The sequence below is a fragment of the Phyllostomus discolor genome, chromosome 6 (assembly GCF_004126475.2).
Source record: "Phyllostomus discolor isolate MPI-MPIP mPhyDis1 chromosome 6, mPhyDis1.pri.v3, whole genome shotgun sequence".
Classification (NCBI taxonomy): Eukaryota; Metazoa; Chordata; class Mammalia; order Chiroptera; family Phyllostomidae; genus Phyllostomus; species Phyllostomus discolor.
Window position 1 is genome coordinate 164,538,354 of NC_040908.2, and position 21,144 is coordinate 164,559,497.

Here is a 21,144-nt window from a genome sequence, read left to right on the forward strand (position 1 = left end):
ATTGAGTGCTGGCCTGCGGACCAAAAGGTCGCCAGTATTGACTCCCAGTCAGGGCATCAGGCCTAGGTTGCCGACCAGGTCCCCAGTTGCGGGGCCGGGGGCCAAGTGGGTAGGGGGCAGTGTGAGAGGTGGCTGATCCATGTTTCTCTTCCTTTCTCTCTCCCTCCTTTCCCCTCTCTCTCAAATAAAACCTTTAAAAGAAAACAATTTGTTTTACTTTTTTAACTTTTTGGTTCAACACTAGGACACAAACACACATATTAGCACTATCTTCTGCCTATTTTCTCACTAAGGCAGCACATCAAAGAGCTGCCACCTCCTATGATGACCGTGATTCCTCCGGAACACCTCCTGAAGGGCCTGTCTGAGGCTCTTCTTGAGGAGGTGTCACTCTTTTCAGAAAGTGCTCCCACCATGAAGTCCATAGGCCATAGGGACTGTTCAGACCCATGGTCATCTTATGGGACCACTGCCACAGGCAAGCAAGTCTGTACGATATTCTGAATCATGGCTGTGCTTGGTCTGTGACAGAAGCATTTTAAGATGGCGTTTCAGTGAGGGCCATTATCTCCACTGAAATCTCAGGAAGCTTCCAGGGCAAAGGGAGATGCCCCTGTATGTCACAGGTACAAACCCAGCCCCAGGAATGTGATGCTACAATGTCATGGCAACCCGACTCTGGTCCTGGGGTTCCGAAGGATTTCTGTGTGACCTTGGAAGGGTCACAATTTCTGATCTCACTTCAAAACCTGGAAATCAGCACTGACCGGGGTGATGCAGTTGGGTTGGCTATAGTCCAGGGAAGGGAAAGGTCGCAGGTTCCATTTCCTGTCAGGTCACACGCCTGGGTTGCAGGTTTGGTCATTGGTGGGGAAGGGTACAAGAGACAACCGATCGTGTTTCCTGTTTCTCTCTCACATGGATGTTTCTCTCCCTCTTGTTTCCCTCCCTCCCCCTCTCTCTATAAATACATAAACTCTTGAAACAAAAAACTGGAAATCAGAGGAAGCATTTATCTCAGTCTCTTGAGATCTTGCTTCCAGGTGTATCCTCTGGATCAAATAAGTTATTTTAAAAAATTAAAAAATAGTAAGTAAACTTGAAATCATAATCACTAGGGAAGGTTTGCACACACCCACACTCCACTTGGCTCATCATCTTTGCATGCCCTTGTCCAGAGGCTCCCCTATGTTTTTCGGAAGCACGTGTAAAGTGCCTAAGAGATAGTATGTCGAAGATCACATAGCTGACAGATCGGAAGTAATTCCGTTTCCACTCTTCCCACGCTAAGAGCCTTTCCACTCCCCCACCGGTTCCGTTCCCACCGCGGGAATCTTCTATCGGAGGAAGGTTCGGTCAGGGAAAGGCAAAAGGGACCCCAATCAAAAACTTCCTTCATGCCAGCAAACTGCCCGATCAGCATCTCAATGTAGGGCGGCAACCCAGCGGACTCGGCCAACCGGCTCAGGAAGACCCCTCCAGGGTGAGCCCGAGGCCCTCCCTCCCCACCCCGACATCGGAATGTGCCGAAAGTCGGCGGGCCCTTCGCGCCGCCCGGCGGGTCCTGAGATTCTAACGGAGCCGCGTGCGCGGGGCGGAGCCGCGCCGGATTGGCTGCGCCGGGTTCGGGGGCGGGCCCTCGGCGGGCCGGCTCGGCGGGCGCCGACAATGAGGCTCCATAAAAGGGAACGGCGGGGGGCTGGGGCCCCGGATTGAACTCTCCCGGTCCGGGGTCCCGACGCTGCAGGTCTCGGGGAGGCCCGGACGTGCCCGTCGCAGGTCCGGCGGGCGGCGAGGAGTAGGCGAGGGGCGAGCGGCGGGGAGGGGGCGGTGCGGGCGAGAGGTGGCCGAGCGCCCAGGCCTGCGCGCGGGTCCTCCAGCGTCCAGCCGCCGCGATATCCCCAGCCGCACCATGGCCCTGAAGGCCGAAGGCGCCGCAGTCGACTGCTTCGAGGTGACACTCAAATGCGAGGAAGGGGAGGACGAGGAGGAGGCCGTGGTGGTGGCCGTAATTCCGCGGCCCGAGCCGATGCTCAGAGGTGAGGATGGGAGGGGACCCCCACTTCCGCTTCACGATCCGGGGCTCGTTCTTGCCCCCCACCCAGTAGGGGCCCGGGCACCTCCTGCCTTTCTTGGGTATGGGGTTCACCTCCCGCCCCGGTTCTGCTTGGGCCCGGTGCGCTCTTGCCCCGCCCCCACCCGGGTTTGGAATCTCAGGCCTCCCTGAATTCCCCCCTCCCCCGCCCAGGGTCTGGAGCCTTCGATCCACACCCGCAGCGCTCGGGATCCTCGGGATCCTTTCCCCCGAGCACCCCCTCTCCCGGGCCCGGCACCCGTGGCCGGATCCCCATGGACACTGGCTGTCTGCGGCCGCGGTCTCCCGCCCCGCGGAGCGGAGGCAGGCCCGGTGGCCAGGCTGTGCTGCAGGCCGAGGGGCGGCAAGGCCTCCAGGCCCGAGACTGGGTGCGGCAACCTGGTGTCCAGAGCAGTTAGGGGGATCGAGGCAGGCGCCGCTGCCTCCCGCCAAGAGGGTTTTAAGGGCCCTCGGTGTATACAGGTTTCCAGTTTCCCCTTCTCTCTGTAGGCCTTCCACTTGGAAAGCCACAGGTGTCAGATTCTGGAGCTTCAGGGGTGCTTGGGATTGCTCGCAGCACCCGGTTTGGGGAAAGAAGTGCCTGCTGAGGAGGGAGATCGGCGGCGGGAGGGGATTTGAGGAAAGGCTAGGAACCTCTGCTCCCCCCCACCGCACCCCCCTTCCACCAATTTCTTCAGCCCCCCCCCCCCCCCACCACCTTGCAGACCTTGAGGAAACAAAGGGCCACCGTACTGGAAGAAGCGCTGGTCATGGAAATGCAAATACCTTTTCATTCCCAGACACCTCTCGTCTTTGGAGGGAAAGCACCCTATAGGGGCCCAGAGCGAGTCCATTCATTTTTACCTCAGGGGAAAGTGATGCCCGCCGGCCTCTTAGAATCCCTGAGGGTTAGGAAGTGAGGGAGGGAATGAATTGCGCTGTCCTGCGAGCTCTCAAAGTGACAGACCCCTTCCCCACGTCTGCTGTTGTGTAGTAGGGCTCCACGGGCGGTGGTCTCAAGCCTCGCAACAACCCACAAGAGTGGCTTTCTGCTCCACTCGGGTGGAGGAACTCAAAGTCCAGAGCAGTTGAACCCAGGATGCCTGCTCTGTGCCAGGCACTGGGTTAGGCCAGGCATGCTAACGGCTCTCCACGAGAGTGGAGCTCTGCCGATCTAGAAAACACACACACACACACAGGACCAAAGGCAGACAAATGTAAGTCAACGCGTAGGATGTTAGGTGGCAATAAGGGGCTCAGAGAACACTAAAGCAGCTAAGGGGGAAAGAGCGGGGTGAGGGTCTGATTTGGAATGGCAAGTGGTCGGGAAAGGCTTCTGTAATGAGGAGGAGTTTGAGCCCAGATCCAAAGGACGTGCAGGAGTGAACCTTGTAGAGAAATGGAGGGAAAGCGTTTTAGAGAGAAACGCAAGTACAGAGGTCCTGAAGCGAGACGCTTCTTGAAAGGTTTGGGGTGGGGCGAGAAGAAGAGGATGAGGTCAGGGCTTTGGGCCTGAGCAACTGGAAGGGTGGGCCCCCCCCCCCCCCCTTGCAGAGGTGGGCAGCCCGCAATGCAGTCGTGGGGAGTTCAGGGTGGGTCAAGGTCGATGTGAGGTGCCTGTGACACAACCAAGGGCAGAGGGCAGGCGGGAAGCTGGACAGACGGGTCTAGATTTCACGGGAGAGGCTGGCTGATGACAGAACGAGGGGATCATGCGCAGGGAGGCAGCAGGACGAGGCCATGTGAGGAAGGGGTCTGAGGACAGAGTCCTCGCATGCCCCAGTGACGCCAGGCTGGAGGTGAAGTCAGCCCCTCGTCAGACATGTCTGAGCACCGCTGCATGCAGGCAGTGTGCGTAGCGCTGGAGACACAGGTATGAGACATTCTGGTGTGTGCTGTGGAGAGAATGGAGTGTGCGGGGCGGCGGAGAAGGCCTTGGCGAGAATGCGGTTCTATAGCGGTGACCTGGAAGAGGGGAGGTTGCTGTCCCTGAGAAGAGGTGACGAGGGAGGGAATGAAGTGAGGAATGGGCACAGGAGCCCCAGTGACGTGAGAAGGTGGTAGCCCGGAAGCTGAGTGACAAAGGCAGTAGAAGCGATCAGTCAGAAGGTGAGGTTTAAGAACTGGCTGCCGGGTTTGACATGGGTGGCCTGGGCGAGAGCTGTGGTGGACGAGCAGTGGGAAAGAAAAGTCTGACTGCCCCTTGGGGTCAAGGTCCGGGTCCATGGCCGCCTGAGAGATAGGTACCACCCAGCTTCGGGCCCGGAGCCCCTGAGTCCAAGCCAGTTCTCAGCCATTTCAAAGGCCACGTCTTCCATACAGCACCCAGGTATGAGGGCCTCCCAGAGTCCATCCCATCCTCTCCCATGGGAACAGATGCACCCATGAGGAATCGTAGGCGCTCCGCACAGCCCTGGGCTGCCTGCCTTTGCCAAGCGACAAAGAGCTCCTACCTTCGCAGCTGTTGGTCCATGGGCACAAAGGGCGGGTGCCAGGCCGACCAGTGGACGGGAGGTTACAGCTGCCAGAGCTCTGGGAGCTCTGTGCAAGGAGCGGCTACTTTTGGTGGGCTGACCTGCCTTCTGACGGGGCCCCCTCGGGGAGAGAGTAGGCACGTGGCCAAAGGCTCACTGCCCATCTCTCCCATGTGCCAGGCCCTGTGGAAACAAGAAGATGATAAAATTTACTATCTTTGTCCCCGAGAAAGTGTGCACTGGGGCCTGGAAGTGACGCGTGGGTATAACCAGCTGCCAGGGGTGGGGTCAAGCAGGTCCATCACAGAAGAACAGGAGTTTGCCAGAGTGACTGGGGATTCCGGGCAGATGTGCCGAGGCTGGAGGCGTGCAGGAAGTCACGGCCTCCTGGGAAAACACGCGTGCGCCTGTGATCTGAGGCCAGCTTGAAGAGGGGTGAGGAGACGCCCCGACGGGAAGGCCAAGGCACGCAGGCCGTGTTTAGCGTTACCAGCCCCTCACGGGCTCCAGGGAGAGGGAGACAGAGATGGGGTGGCGGTAGGCTAAAAATAAGAGGCCTAAGGGAGAGGTAAGAAGCCTTTTTTTGAGATCAAAAAGAAGAGCTGTTGTGGAATTTCTGATTTCAGGCAGAAACCCCGGATACAGGGGCGGGCAAAAGTGGGTCTACAGCTGGTGTGAGTCTGCAAAACACACAGTTGATTCTTGTGTGGTTGTTGGCTTATCAATTGTCGTCTTACTTATTATTAACCCAGGGGTATTTATGAGGAAGGGAGGGGAACCATCACGTCAGTGGGTGGAAGGCATTCCTGTTGACGCAGGTGAGCTAAGTGGTGACGCAAATTCTAAAGAATGTCTTTAGATAACTTGAAACATTTAAAGAATGTTTTAACCCTCAGTCCGTCAGCCGCCAGTCAGGTGGTCGTCGTATCTGCTTCCCTATCATCCTCGCAGACAGGCCTCTAGGCCACAGCATGGCGTAGGCCCTGTCCAGAGGTGACTGTGCCCTTGGTAGCGTTCGGGGGTGGGGCGGGGGCTGAGACAAAGCTGGCCAAGGCTGTTCCTCTGAGGTGGCAGCTAGGGCTCCATTTATTCGGCTTTTCCGCAGGGGAGGTGCTTCTCCCCCTCCCTCACACCACCGAGTTTGCGGGTTTGTGTTCTGAGTAATGTTGGCCACGGGCACCTTTTGCTCATAGCCCCGCCCCCTCCCCTCCCTCCACAGTGGCCCACCAGGAGAAGACCCCGCCGCGGAGGCCCAGCTTGCTGGAGGCGGGCGGCAGCAGCTGCGAGGAGCCCCGGCAACAGGTGTCCTGGGAGCAGGAGTTCCTAGTGGGCAGCAGCCCAGGAGGCAGCGGGCGGACGCTGTGCATGGTGTGCGGGGCGGAGATCCTGTTCCCCTCCGCCGACACGGCGCGTGCGCACATCCTGGAGCAGCATCCGCACACCCTGGACCTGAGCCCTTCTGAGAAGAGCAACATCCTGGAGGCCTGGAGTGAGGGGGTGGCCCTTCTGCAAGATGTCAGAGCTGAGCAGGCATCCCCACCCAACTCAGGTAGTTGTGTGCAGGGTGGGGGCGGGAGAAAGGCAGACCCGTGGGAGCACCCGTGGAGTTCACGGGGCATTTGCACCCTTCAGACTCGGCCCAGGATGCCGGTGCAGACCCTGACGCTGCCCCAGACGCTGACACGACGCCAGCAGAGATTGTGGTTCTCCTTGACTCTGAGGACAACACCTCCCGCCCGAGAAGGACCCGGCCCAGGGGCCTCCGCCCCCTTGAGCTTCCTGGTTAGTCATGGGGAGCAGTGAGGCTGGGCTGGGGCAGATGGGGGTGGGCACAGGCTTGTGTTCTGGCGGGAGAAAGGCCACTGGGCAAGGTAGCTTCGGCAGCCCTGAGGTTGCAGGGTTCAGGCATGTTCCCTTAAAAGGGTCTGTGACCTTTTCTTCGTTCGCAGCTTCCCCTCCCACCGAGCCAGTAAATAAGAAGCCCCGTGGTCAGAGATGGAGGGAGACCCCTGAGGACGAGCCAGTCAGAAAGAAAAGAAGCAGATCCATGACCAAAAACCTGGACCTGGACCCAGACCCGGACCCGGACCCTGACCCAGGTGGAGGGGGAGCCCCGGGTGGGGCCCTGGCTGCGGCGCTCCGAAAGGAAAGCCGAGAGCACCTGCGCCTCCTCGGAGTGGTACCCGGGCCTTTAGAGCCTGGTCTCACAGTTCCGTCTGTCCCACCTTCCAGACTCCCCGTCACCTGAGTCGCCCACGGAGGCGTTCGCCGCTCCCCCCGAGGTCCGACACTTCACCGACGGCACCTTCCCTCCTGGCTTCGTCCTCCAGCTGTTTTCCCACACCCAGCCGAGGACCGTAGACGGCGCTGGCGCGCCCAAAGAGGGGACAGCGGCCGAGGGCGGCCTTCCGCAGCCGAAAAGCCCCTCTCCAGGTGAGCCCCCGAAAGGGGATGACCTCTGGGGGACAGGCAGGCTGCATCCCTAGGCTCTGGCCTGCTTGAGGTGGTTGGTGCTTGCATCCCCTGAAAGATGGGGCTGGGGCTGGCAGGTTTGGAGGATATGGGCTGGGCTTTGCTGGCAGGTCCTGAGGCGTGTCCTGGAGTTGGTCATCAGGTTGGGCTAGGTCGTTGCTCCCCGGAGTTTGAGTCCAGCTGGAGCCTGAGTGGTGCCCACCTGGGACCCTTCACCGGGGAGGGGCGGGTGAGTGCCAGGCGGACACCTCTGTGGGCAGAGCAGCGCAGGGAGCTGCAGAGGAGAGCGGTGAGCAAGTATTTTTGCAGCACGCCTTGCCGATCTTAAGGATCATCTACACGCAGTTCCCTTGGTCTTTACAAAAGTGTCTTCCAGAGAAGAACCCCCATGGTGCTTGTATTCGTTTCCTGTGGCTGCTCTGACAAGTTGCCACAGACTGGGTGGCTCAGGGCAGCACAGACGCATTGCCTTTCAGTCCTGGGGGTCGCCAGTCTCACTGGGCGGAAACGTCCCGGTGTCACAGGGCCGAGTTTCTTCTGCAGCCTCCGGTGGGGCCCTTTCTCTTGCCTTTTCCAGCTTCCAGAGGCCTCCCAAATTCCTTGCTCTGTGCTCTCCTGTTTTCAAAACCCACAGTGGCCCACAGGGCCTTTCTCAGGGGGCTGTCTTTGGCCTGCATCTCCTGCCTCCCTCTTGCCCACCCGGGACCCTCGTGGCTGCAGAGCCCACCCAGGTGGCACAGTGAGCGTCCGTGTCCAAGGCGGCTGACGGCGCCATTAACTCCATCCGTGGTCCCCATCCTCCCCTGCCGCGCAACATTCTCGATTCACTGGTCCTGGGGATTAGGACACCGACATCTTTCGGGGATGGGTCCTCTGCCCACCTTAGTCTGGTAGCCAAGTGGTGGCGGGGCTCAGCTGAGACGAGAACGTGCTCCAGGAGGCCAGTGGCTGGGCCTGGTTCCTCTCTTCATCTCCCCACGCCAGGCACCGCTCTCAGCGTCTGGGGCTCAGGAGGTCGCTCTTGGAGCGAGCGACCCAGGGAGTGAGTGCCCTGTCCCTGCCTGTCTGAAATGAGCATTTGGAGTCAGAGCCCAAGAAAGAGGGCACGCAAGAGGAAAGGGCAGGCATGCCACTGCTTCAGCCCGCGTCTCTCTGAATCTCTTGCTCCGTGCCCGCCAGGCCCCGCACGGGCCTCTGAGTGTGCGCGTACATGTCCATACACACGCCGCTCCGTCTTGTGCCAAAACAGGCTCCGCTTTTTCTCATCTCGAGGCAGGCCTCACCCCTTCCGTAGGTCGAGGTTTGAACTGTCTCAGGGTTCGGCCTGTCTCAGGGTTCGGCTTGAGTCCCCTTCCAGGCCGGCCTCTCTGAGACCGTGCTCTGCTTGGATTCAAGCGTTCCGAGTCCCCTCGTTGTCTTCGGGGGGCCACCGCTCCAGACAGCTGAGCCCTTCCTCTGCTCAGCGGGTCGTCTGCTTGTGTCCTCAAAAGAGAGCCTTCATCGTGACCCTGGGGTAGCTGGTGCCCACACTCCCCCGTCTGGAGCGGTGCATAGCTGAGCCGGGAATCCCTGAGATCTGGGGTCCCTGTGCGGGCAGTGGGGAAAGCCTGAGGCTTCGGGGTCCAGCACACTGGTCGAGGGGCGCGAGAGGGATGGAGGGGACTGACGGGCGTTCTTGGCAGCGGCAGAACCTGAGGAGGTCGCGCGAGGCCAGGACGCCACCGACGACACCAAACAATACGACAGCAAGTGTTCCGAAGTCCAGCCCCCGGGTGAAGCCCTCCGGAAGATGCCCCAAGTGAGGCAGCCCTTGTCCCCAAGAAGCTCATAGTCCGCCTGGGGCTGCCAGTCAGAGGCCACGAAGCCGACGGTAGTTGGTCCCATGCAGAGTGAAGGCTCCCGGCCAGCGGCCCCGGGCCATTGCAGGATCTCGAGGCTTGGATGGGTCTCTCAGAAAGCTGTGTGGCTCGTACCGGAACGCCTCCACTTTGAGTTGTCTCCTATATTCAAGTTCTCTGAAGATGTTATTTGAATAAAGATACTACCACTCTTGAAAGTTTCAAAACCAAGGATTTAGAAGTTGGAAAAGCTCGCTGTGGTCAGGTCGCCCGAGCTGATGGATGTGCGTGTGAAGCAGTTGGGAAAGACTTTCCAGGACTTCCCAAGGGTCTTGTAGGATGACAGTGAGGAGGGTGCCCAGGCCAGAGGAGAAGGTGGTCCTGAGGGCCCACTCACAGATGGTGGGGGAAAGAGCCTCTTAGTCTTGCTGGTGATTAATTTGAGTCGGACCCAAAGACCTGGCTTAGGATTCCTTGGTCCAACCCAGCGTGTTCCCAGATTGACCCAAGGAGAAAGAAGAGGGGTGCCTGCATGTGTGTGTGAGAGTGTGAGTGTGAGCAAGCGCGCGCATAGGAGCTTCATGAGGGTCAGGGTCTTTGTTCGCTGCTTGTTCTCGGCCCCTGAGACAGTGCCTGGCGCAAAGAAAGCCCTCAGTAAAGATTCACTGAAAGATGAGTGGGTGGCAGCCCTTCCAAGAGCCACTACTCAGCGCAAAGCCTTGATGAGAAACAATGGACGCAGCCCTGCCCCCTCCCCTGGAGAAGGTGTGCGCATGTACGCACTGCGCACAAAAGTGGAAGGTGGGGGATGGGCCGGGCCTGGCGAGGACGGAAGGGGGTGTAGCTCTGGGGCGCTGAAGGGGCTCAGCTTGGCTGGTGAGCCCCCCTGGCCTGCCCTTTTCTGGCCCTGGGGGCTTTCATCACTCTGCTTCTGAAAGGGCATCACTACCGCGTCTCAGGCCTCACCCTCCTGATGTTCCCCTTCCCTCCCTGCCCCTCACCCCCACCACTCTGACCTCCCGACTACCTAGAAGTGGCACCTAGTTCCGCTGTTTCGAGAAGTCTCTAACTTGGCAAGTCCTTACTCTTTGTGTCCACACAGCTGTCATGTGGGAGCGTGGTTTGCAGAGACCTTCAGGGAACCCCCTGGAAGCGGGGTGTCGGGGGCCCCCGTGGGCGTGTCTGTCTGCCAGCCAATCCGCTTTTCCCAGCCCTCTTTCTAAGGAAACTGGCCACCTCGTTCTCCAGTTTGCTCAGGTCAAATCCTGAGTCATCCTCTTGTCCCCCTCAAACCCACATCAGTCAGTCGACCAGCAGGGCTGGTAGCCCCACCGCCAACTGTGCCCAGAATCCGCCTTCCCGTCACCACCTCCACCGCGGCTGCCCTCGTCCGTGCTGTCTCGCCGGTTCCGTTTCAGCCTTCTAACCAGTCTGGCTTCCCATCCTTGCCCCTGTGGTTGGGTCTCGCACAGCAGCCGGCGTCCCTGTGGAAACCCTCAGTCTCACCCTTTCCTGCTCTGCGCAAAGTCCTTTTGTGCCGCGCCGTCACTCTCCAGATAAAAGTGCTAGTCCTCGTGGCGCGTGATACTCAGCCCGGGAGCCTTCCCTGTGTCCACCACCCTCTCCAGCTGCAGGTGCTGGCCCGGCAGTGCCTGTGGCCACGGGAAGGCCCCGCCCCCACCCCCTCCGCACTGCTGACTGCTCACGTCCCGTCCATCTCGCTCATGTGTCAGCTTCATGAGACCTACCCCCCGCCCCCGCATCCCCTTCCTTGGCGTATCTTTTTCCTTCTGTCCATATATATCGTTTTGCATCTTCTGTTTATTCTCGGTGATTGGCTCTCACCCCTGGAACGTAAATTCCCAGAAAGCCGCTCGCGCGGCTCCGTGCGCTGCCGCACCCCCGGCAGCTGGAACCGTGTTGGGCACAGCGCAGTAGCTCAGTGCGTTGCTGCCGAGTTGAGCAGCAAATGAGTGGGATCCCGCCCGTCCTCACGGAGCTTCTAGTTTATCGGGGGGACAAACCAGTTTCTGTGAGTACAAAGCAGAATTTTCTCAGCTGGGCTTCCGCCCTCACCCGGCGCAGGGCTCTGGAAATGAGGGTGTGGTTTGCAGAAGCCTCCGGGAGCACATTCAAGGCGGGTTACCCGGAGGGCCCTGACTCTGCTCTCTGCACAGGTCCGCCTCCGGGGCTTCGCGGGACGCTGGACCTGCAGGTCATCCGCGTGGATGGAGGAGCCCCCGGCAGTCAGCCCGCTGCAGGACTGGTCCAGGCGTCCCCCGGGGACCAAGGGTGCGGGAGCAGGTGACACCCCGGCCCGGCCCGCGGCCTGTCGGAACCCAGCACCACTGTTCCGCGGCCACAAGAAGCGGGGGCGGTGCGTAGGTTCCTCATTCCAGGGGGAGAGGGGCGGAGCCAGCGGTGTCCCCTCGTGGCTTCTCAGAGCTGCCCGCTGTGCCACCTGATGAGGAGTAGAACCGGGTGCCAAGGCAGGATGGAGGCGAGGAAGGGGGCACAGAAACACGTCTGCCCGGCGAGCTGGGCGAGGGTGGCTGAGGCCGGGGTGTGGTAGGGCACTGGGCCTGGGGAGAACACCCGCCCCACCCTTCGCTGACTCGGACCGCCCTGTCCCCCGACCTTTTCCCACCCCACCCCCCAGCCCTCCACCATTCTCCCGTGGCACAGTGCCTTACACGAGAAGGAGGTGGTCGCCATGGGGTTTGAGCTGAGTCCCACTACCTCGGGGGACACCTCTCCTCCCCCACCTGTTCAGGCTCCCGGACCAGGAGGCCTCCATTACCTCCTCCCGCCCCACCCCTGCAGGAGGCCCGACAGACCACCTGGGGGCTTCACCCCCCTCACACACACACTCCTTCCTCCCTGTTTCCCTGTTGTATATATCTCCTTTGTTGACAATAAATTATTTTTTTTTATTAAGACAGTTCCATCTGGGCCGTCATTGGGGGAAGGGGCTTGCTGACAGGATCTGTGGCCTCCTGGGCCAGCCTTGAGGGGCAGGAGGGCTGAAAGGTTGTCCTGTGTGGGAGCCAGAAAGCCGCCCACCCAGAGGGTGGGGCAGGGCCGCAGGCTGTGTTGGGCTGGCGGGCAGCCAGCTGTCAGTCACAGCAGCCTTTCCCCGCCCCCTGCCCTGGACCTGGGGCAGAAACGCCCATCCTTTGCTGTACTGTACTTCCCACCTCACCTGACGGGCCACTGTTCAAAAGAGGCCACAGGGGTGGGTGCCCAGGGGTGCTCGCACCCTCGGGGCTGAGACTGGACCTCTCTAAAGTGAAATGGTTGTGGCCAGCCTGCACTGGGAGAGACGCCGAGCTGCCCTGCCCTACGAGGGGCCGGTGGGCCTCAGTGCAGACCTGCCTTCAACGGCTCAGCTCAGGGTGCTCACTGAACACTCGGTCCCACCCTCTCCTTGGTTTCATTGAACCTGAGCCTCTGCCTGGTTCCCCGTTTCCCAGATCAGGAGCCGGCCCACTTTGGGTCTCGTCACCAGATTCCTTACTGTCCACAAGATGACCGTCCTAGGCCAGGTCATCGTGAGGGTTTGTTTTCCCTTTGGTGATGGGGAGCTCCCTCCCATACCCCACACAGCACGGGTTTAGAATCCAGAATCCAGAGGCAAGTGGGATGGGTAGGGAAGTTGCCCCGTCTGCTCCTGAAAAATACTGTGCGGGGGGGGGGGGGGGGCGGGGTACAGCTAGGCCTCCAGGGCAGCGGGTCCTGAAGGACACCAACTAGGCCAGGCTTTGAGGCCCTCCAGAAAGCCAGTCTATGGGCCGCCGGGGTGAGATTGCTGTGCTTGTGCGGCTGCCATCGCCTGGGGCCAGCATGAGCCACACAGGGTGGGAGTGACCTCACGGCAGGTGGACTCAGGACACAGCCCTTTCTCCCCATCCGACTCACAGGGAGCCCAGGGGTATGGGGGACCCCGGGCCAGGGAGACTGGAAGGCTAGGCTGTGCAGTGGAGGGAGGCAGTAGGCGAAGGTTCGAGACGCCCTGTGTGCAATGTCAGGGGGGGACAGACATGTCCGTCCCGTGTGTGCAGGGTGGCAAAACTTGTATCCTCCCTAATGGGGACAAATGGTGCTGGAAATCTGGCTCTGAAACAGGAATGGGAATTATCACTGTCGGCTCCTATTCATCCTTTCGGTCGTTTGACTGTTTACACTGACGCCGACGTGCTTTCAAACAGCGAGGCTGTGTTGCCGGATGTTCACAATTGAGAAAACGTATATACGGGCTCGTCGTGAAATCGTGAAGCGCAACGCACCTTCGCCGCTGTTAATATAACTGACGGCTTGGCCCCCTGGACTGGGAGCCCCTCCCGGGCAGGGACCGGGTTTCAGTGGCTTCATTCTCCCAGGCCCTTGCACAGCGCCTGGCCCATGGCAGTAGGTGCTTAGTAAACGTTTGTCACGTTCCCTCCGGCTGTGCATTCCTGTGTGACGTCCTCTGTGACGTCTCCCAACGTGAGTCAGTCCCTGGAGCACAGTTTTCTGCACGGGGCGGCTGCCATAGTGACTACCGGCAGGCGTTCCGGGACTTCAGCCCCACACCCCGCCGGCAGGGGTCTGCCCAGCCTCGGCCAGGACTGCAGGGACTGTATGAGCGTGTGTGGCTCGGAGTAGCCACTGGGCACCTCTGGGCTTCCAGGGAGAGGTGGGCATGACTTCACCCGGAGTGCAGAGGGAAGTTTCTGAACATAGGTGACCGACGGCCTGTGGTCCCCCACCTGGCTGGAGCCTCCATCCCGGAGCACCTGGCATGCCACCCACGCAAACATCAGTGCCCCCCCAGGGCAGGTGTGATGAGAACCAACCCGGACTGGAGTGAAAAGGCGGGGCAGGAGGGTGCCACTGCCCCTGACCCCTGACACACACTCCCCTAGCCCCCGGTGCTCCCAGGTGCTCTGAAACTGGCCGTCTGCTGCCCTTCCTGCGTACCCTCCTTGGGGTCTAGTTTCAAGGAGATCTTTTGGGATGCCAGTAATAGCTGTGGGCAGAGTCAGTCTGAGACAAGGGATGCGGCAGCTCCTTCCCTCCGTGAGGGGAAACGAGTGTAAGGGTGTGGCTGGGGAGGGGGGACACCGCTGGGCCCCTGGGCAGCACCCCGGTCGCCTCGCTGGTCAGGCCCAGGCTCTGAGACCTCCCTCTCCTGCATGAAATGCAGTAGCTGTGCCCCCCCACCCCACCCCACCCCACACAGCTGGGCTGCTGCATGGCTCCAAAGATGGTGCCCTGGGCCCTTGCAAGCTGCCCCACCCACTGTGGGGCAGGGCAGGGGTGGACTCAGGAGGGAGACAGGAAGGTCAATCACAGTGGTGAACACCCAGCAGCAGCACCCCCACCCCAACCCCCGCTCCAGCACTCTGCTGGTGGGGCCCAGTGTCCTCCACACCCCAATTTCCAGAATCGCCCCAGGTCCTGGCACCTGCTGGGATTGTGCCCCATGCCTGACAGTGCCCACTAGGAAAGCTCACTGTAGATGCAGAAGGGTGCTCATGTCACCTGTCCCAGGTGACAGTGACTGTGGGCCAAGCTGAGGGCTCTCAGGGTATAGGCAGACCTGCTGCTTAGCGGCCCCTTTTCTCCAGAAGTTGGCTCCTGGGCCCCAAAGTGGGCCCTGCCTGCTGACCCTGGCATCACTCAGCAACCTGTGATGCTGGCTCAGGCTGGATTCAGCATTTGGAGGCTACAAAAACAGTGACTGGTACCCTGGCTGGCATAGCTCAGTGGATGGAGCGTGGGCTGCAAACCAAAGCATCACAGGTTCGATTCCCAGTCAGGGCACATGCCTGGGTTGCAGGCCACAGCCCCCAGCAACCGCACATTGATGTTTCTCTCTTCTCTCTCTCTCTTTCTCCCCCCAACCCATCTTTAACAAATACAGCCACTCCAGTTCATCTTTATCTCCCCACATGTCCCTTCCTTCTGAATTGTCTTAAAGCAAATCCCACGGATTAGACCATTTTATTTGTGAACAGGTCCGTTTGTATCTCTAAGAGATCAAGACTCTGTTCATGTGATTATCACACTTTAAAAAAAAATCAAGCCCTGGCTGGCGCAGCTCAGTGGATTGAGCGCGGGCTGGGAACCACAGTGTCCCAGGTTCGATTCCCAGCCAGGGTACATTCCTGGGTTGCAGGCCATAACCCCCAGCAACCGCACATTGATATCTCTCCCTCTCTCTCTCTCTCTCTCTCTCTCTCTCTCCCCGCCAACCCCCACTCCCTTCCTTCCCTCCCTAAAAATAAATAAATAAAATATTTTAAAAAAAAATCAGCTCTGGCTGGCGTAGCTCAGTGGATTGAGCGCCAACTGGGAACCAAAGTGTCTCAGGTTCGATTCCCAGCCAGGGTACATGCCTGGGTTTCAGGCCATGACCCCCAGCAACCTCATATTGATGTTTCTCTGTCTGTCTATCTCCCTCCCTTTACCTCTAAAAATAAACAAATAAAATCTTTAAAAAAATCAATAATCCCTTCATGTCGTCTCCCATGTAGTCAGTGTTCACATTCCCTAGATGGTCCATGAATATCTTTAAAAAGTTTTTTAAACTGTGATGACATACACTACGTAACAACAAATGTACCATCCTCCCCCCCCTTGCGTGCACGGCTGAGCAATGAGACGTCCACGCTGTGCCGCCGGCCTCCGGGGCTCTGCACGCACATCTGTGTACAGCTGGTCTGCTCGCATCCGATCTCAGTGAGGCCCCCACGCTGCACTGGGTCGGTACGCGTCAACCTGCAACGGCCTCGCCGTCCTCTGCTTTCCCTTCTGCTCTTTTTCCCCCTTTAAGGCCACAGGGACGTGTTCCATAGACAGAATTTCCGCCGCTCTGGGTTTGGCGGATTGCACACCCCCGGTAGGTTCAGCACATTCGTCCACGCAGGGGTGCCGTGTTGAGATGGGGGTGGCAGCAGGACACCCAGAGCACCCAGGGAACCATGCAGTTAAACAGGGAAAGGGAGTTTCGGGTGGAGGGGGCTAGGAGGGCCAAAACCCTGAGACTTGCGTTCCCCAGGGATTCACAGACAGCCTGCTACGATGAGCATCAGGCACTGTTTGGGGCACCGAGGACACCGCTGGGAACCAGAAAATGTGTCTGCTCTCCTTGGGGCTGGAGACATCGGGCACTGTGCTCCAGGGGAGGGGGGCGGTGAGGAAACAGGAAGTGTCCCCCCCTCACCCCGCAGACACCCTGCCTGCTGGCTCCGGGAGCTACTGCACAGCGATGGGTACTTGGGGAAATCATCTTGGCACACTGGTGAGTCACTCATTGCCTGGCCTGCCCCACCTCCTCCAGGAAGCCAGTTAGAGCCCCAGGCACCAGCTGGGACTGACTCTCCCCAGCCAGCTCTGAGTCTGAGGCTGCTGTTGGCCTGTCTGCCTCCTCTCTACCCCCTGCCATCCTCCCAGATGGGACTCCTGAGGGCCAGCTCTGCCGTGCTTCCACGGACTGCTTTCATTCCTGCCAGCCCTCGCTTTCAGCCCTTGGCTTACCCTCGAGATCACATCCAGGGGCACCTCCTCTAAGGAGACTTCCTTGCCGTTCCACCCAGTTCCCATGTCCCCACAGGCCCCAGGTCATCTGCTTTGGGCATCCCGCTCTGAGCACCATTAAACACTGCCCACTTCCGCTTTCTGCTTTGCTTCCCACAGGGTCTTTGCCGACATCAGCCCGTCTCCCCGTCAGGGATGTTTTGTCTTCTCAGCCATGGAAGCAGCAGAGCCCTGCCCGCGGACAGTGACCCGGTGTGGGAGCGTGGGCGAGACCAAAGGGCCCACCTCCCGGGATAACAGGCCATGAAGGTGCCCTCCCTCCCTGTGCTTCCTTCCCTCCCCACCCCTCCCCTTAGGCTGGAGTTCAGTGACCTCTGTGACCTTTCTACTGTAGCTTTCTACTGCAGAAAACATACGAGCAGGACCGTCAGGGACATTGTCCCCTCCATTCGGGGCGTGGGTCCGGGCCATGGGTGAGGAAGGGCGAGATGAGTGTTGTTGCTACAGGGTTAGGGTTTCGGCGAGTATCTCAGCCCATGCAGCCTGTGGCCGTCACAGAATACCACAGGCTCACGGCTTATAAACAACAGGACTTTCTCATAGTTCTGCAGGCTGGGAAGCTGGAGATCAAAGCGCTGGCGGGCTCAGGGTCTTGCGTGGGCCCTCTCCCTGGCACACGGACGGCAGTCTCCTCGCTGCGTCCTCACACGGTGGAAGGCACGAGGGAGCTCCCATTACGCCCATTCGGTCCTACGGAGCCCTTATAACCTCATCACCTCCTGACGGCCTCTGACACCATCACCGTGGGGGTTAGGATTTCAATGTACGAATCTCGGGGTTCACATATTCTATCTGTGGCTTTCTAGAAGACACATGGAGAGCGAATAGTTGAGCTCCCCTGGGTTGTACAGACAGGGATCCTGAGAGCCTGAGCGGGGAGGGAGTTACCTAATGACTCACGTGATCCATTAGTGACAGAGCTGGGACCAGAAGGAGCTCTCTCGCTCCTGATCCACGGCTGTTCTTTGGGGAAGTGGCCAGGATGCAGCAGAGACTTAAGACTCCAGGAGGCTGGCTAGACTACTACTAATAATACGCTAATAATACTCATAATAACAGCAGCCCACACAAAGTGCCGGCTGTCCACCCGTCTCTGTTTAAGCATGGTTTTTTTTTTAGATTTTATTTATTTATTTTTAGAGAAGGAAGAGAGGGGGGAGAGAGAGAGAGAGAGAGGAACATCAATGTGCGGTTGCTGGGGGCCTTGGCCTGCAGCCCAGGCATGTGCCCTGACTGGGAATCGAACCTACGATGCTTTGGATCGTAGCCCGCACTCAATCCACTGAGCCACGCCAGCCAGGGCTGTTTAAGCATGCTTTATACATTAACTCATGATAACTCACAAATCGACCCCAAGCAGCAGGTACTTTGGTTATCCCCATTTAACAGGTGGGAAAATTAAGGGAGACAGAGATGAAGAGGCTTGCCTAAGATCACGTAGCTACTAACAGGCAGGCTAGCTGTAATGCCCATGTGTTTGCCCTTACCCTACATCATACCTCTCCTGGGCCAGTTCCCCATCCCCACTCCCCTAGCCCGGGACTGCTCTCCACTTCAATTCCCTTATTAGATGGAGTGATAACACTACCCCCTGCTCCTTGTAGCTGTGATAATGTCCACATGATACGCAGGCTCTCACGGCGTATGAGCAAAACCAGGAAAGGGGCTGAGACAAGCTTCTGTCCTGGTGGCGGTGGGACAAGGGGCACTGATTATAAATATTCTAGCCCATCCATTCTAAGATGCACACTTTTTTTCACACTCTAACATCTCCCAACTGTTCTACATTCAGTACAATACTCGGCAATAGTGACGAAGAAGCTCATGGTGGAAATTCAGAGACACCAAGAACAATGGGGCAAAGCTGTGTGAGATGGGAAGGCCTCTGAGGAGCAAGAGGGCAGGAGTGGCTCTGGCGGGCCCAGATCAGAGCCCGGCCCAGCCCCCGTCCCTCCGAGGGGCCTGCCCAGCATGAGCATGCCCTCTGGCTCCACTGGTTGGTAGGACTGAGAAGAACTGCAGTGTTTCAGAGGGGTAAGAACAAGGATGCCTTGTGCCCTGATTGGTGTGGCTCACTGAGATGGGCATCGTTCTGCAAAGCAAGAGGTTGCCAGTTCCATTCCTAGTCAGGGCATGTGCCTGGGTTGAGGGTTGGGCCGCCAGTTGGGGTGAGCATGAGAGGCAATGGATCGATGTTTCTCTCACATTGATGTTTCTCTCACATTGATGTTTCTCTCCCTCTCTCCCTCCCTCCCTCCCTTTCTGCCTCTCTAAAAGTAAATAACAAAATCTTTTTCTTTTTTTAAAGAGTAAGGATGTTGCCCTGGCTGGCGTAGCTCAGTGGATTGAGTGCGGGCTACGGATCAAAGCATCACAGGTTCGATTCCCAGTCAGGGCACATACCTGGGTTGCAGGCCATGACCCCCAGCAACCGCACATTGATGTTTCTCTCTCTCTCTCTTTTTCTCCCTCCCTTCCTTCTCTAAAAATAAATAAATAAAATATTTTTAAAAATAAAGTAATTGCTTTGTTAAAAAAAAAGAATAAGGATGTCTCCCACTCCAGCAGGCTTGCCTCCCCTTACTTCTTCCCCCCCTGCCCACCCGTGGAGGGATTGCCACTCGAAGTCCTCCCGTGCCTGCTGGAGCCGGGAGTCCCATACCCTCGCCTCCTCCCCTTCCAGCGGGCATCGCAGCTGCCCTGGAGCACTGGCCCTGTGTTGTTTGTATGGAAAATAATACAACAATTAATAAGTAACAATATGAGAATAAACTGTGTTTCACACACTCACAACCATAAGCCTACTTTTGCCTCACCCTGTAAATCTCAAATCCGACCACGTCCCCTGTTGTTGCCGCTCTCTCTAAGCCACAGTCATCTCTTACTCGAGTTATCTCAACAGCCTCCTTCCTGGCCAATGGCCCCTTTACTCTCTCCTCAGCCCCGAAGCCAGTCAGGTCATGTCCCAGCAGCAATTCCCCGTCCCACTCCCAAAGTAGCACCCCCCAAGCCTGGCCCCATTGCCTTCCCGCCCTCTTCTCCTGCTGCTCACCCCCCTCCCCCTGCTCACTCTGCTCCAGCCTCATTGGCCTCATTCTTTTTTTTTTTTTTTAAGATTTTATTTATTTATTTATTTTTAGAGAGGGAAGGGAGGGAGAAAGAGAGAGAGAAACATCAACGTGCGGTTGCTGGGGGTCATGGCCTGCAACCCAGGCATGTACCCTGACTGGGAATCGAACCTGCAACACTTTGATTCGCAGCCCGCGCTCAATCCACTGAGCTACGCCAGCCAAGGTGGCCTCCTCATTCTTTAAAGAGCCAGACCTGCTCCTGCCTCAGGTCCTATGCACTGGCTGTGCCCTCCTTCTGGAACGCGCTTCCCCAATGTCTGCAGAGCTCCCTCCTGCACCTCTTTCAAGCCTTTGCTCAAATGTCACCTTCTCTGGGAGGTCTCCCCTGACCACCTTGGTGCTGCAGCTCATTGTCCAACCCCTCAGCCCTGCACTTCAGATACCTCTTACGGCCAGCTCTTATTTTCCCCCCTGGCATTTAACTCTTACTATTATGTTTGTGGTCTTTCTTCCCCCAATGGAGATGTGAAGTTCTCTGACAGCAGAGATCTTTATTTTGTTCACTGATGTATCTGAAGAGCCTAGAACGCTGTCTTGCACACAGTAGGCGCTCAACAGAGATTTGTGGCTGAATGAATATGCAAAGTAGAGAGGGGTAAATGTGTGGTCATAGATGACTAATCTCTGAGGGGTCTGAGAAGGTAATATTTGAACTGGATCTTGCAGTCCATGCACCTGGGAGCTGAGATAGGGGATTGGCAATTGATCGGCTTGAACAAAAGCTTGGGAGTGGGAGAGTGTGGTGGCAGGGCAGGAGCTGGGGGAGGTACCGACCAGTGGTACTTGGTTGGAGAGGAGATTAGTAAGGTAAATTGAGGCCAGACTGTGCAAAGCTTTGGATGCAGGTTAGGGGCTTTTCCTACTGCCAGGACCGGCTACAAAATTTGTGGGGCACAGTACACAGTTAAAATGCAGGACCCTCTCTGTAAAAGGTTTTTTTAGAAGATTTTATTTATTTTTTAGAGAGGGAAGGGAGGGAGAAAGAGAGAGAGAAACATCGATGTGTGGTTGCTGGGGGTCATGACCTGCAACCCAGGCTTGTACCCTGGCTGGGAATCAAACCTGCAACACTTTGGTTCGCAGCCTGAGCTCAATCCACTGAGCTACGCCAGCCAGGGCTTTCGGTAAAAGTTTTAAGAGAATGACAGCAGCACATTAAATCAAGCTCAAGGCCCTTCTCCGAGTAGGGCTTTGTGCGACGGCACAGGTTCTAGGCCCCTGGAGCCAGCCCCGCCTGTCCCATGAAAGAGCTGGTGAGGGCTGGTAGCAGCACGGAGATGTAATTAGAGCTGGACTTCAGAAAGACCATTCTGGCTTGTCTTGTGGGGTAGGTTGGACGGAGTCTAGGCAGGGAGACCAGTTAGGCTGCCTGTGTGGAGAGTGAGGATGGAGAGGGATCAGGTGGTGTGGGGCAAGGTGGGGCTAAGGGGCTGCGGGCAGGGCCGAGAACCTGAGTGAATGGAGGCACGGAGGAAGTGGAGTTTACTTAGACAAGAGTATGGGCCCAGGAAGACTCCTAAGTGCACCTGCCAGCGCTCCTCCAGGCCCTTCCTCTTTTCCCTTCTTTCCAGAGC

General features: G+C 58.1%; 1 protein-coding gene across 1 annotated transcript; it reads left to right on the forward strand.

Moving 5' to 3' along the window:
- Positions 1–1,814: 1,814 nt before the first annotated feature.
- Positions 1,815–11,799, forward strand: SPINDOC (spindlin interactor and repressor of chromatin binding). The gene is given in 7 exon segments (XM_036029626.1): positions 1,815–2,039; positions 5,768–6,097; positions 6,181–6,330; positions 6,498–6,647; positions 6,781–6,981; positions 11,036–11,084; positions 11,086–11,799. Coding segments are annotated over 7 exon segments (1,245 nt in total). The 5' UTR covers positions 1,815–1,912; the 3' UTR covers positions 11,324–11,799.
- The last annotated feature ends 9,345 nt before the right edge of the window (positions 11,800–21,144 follow it).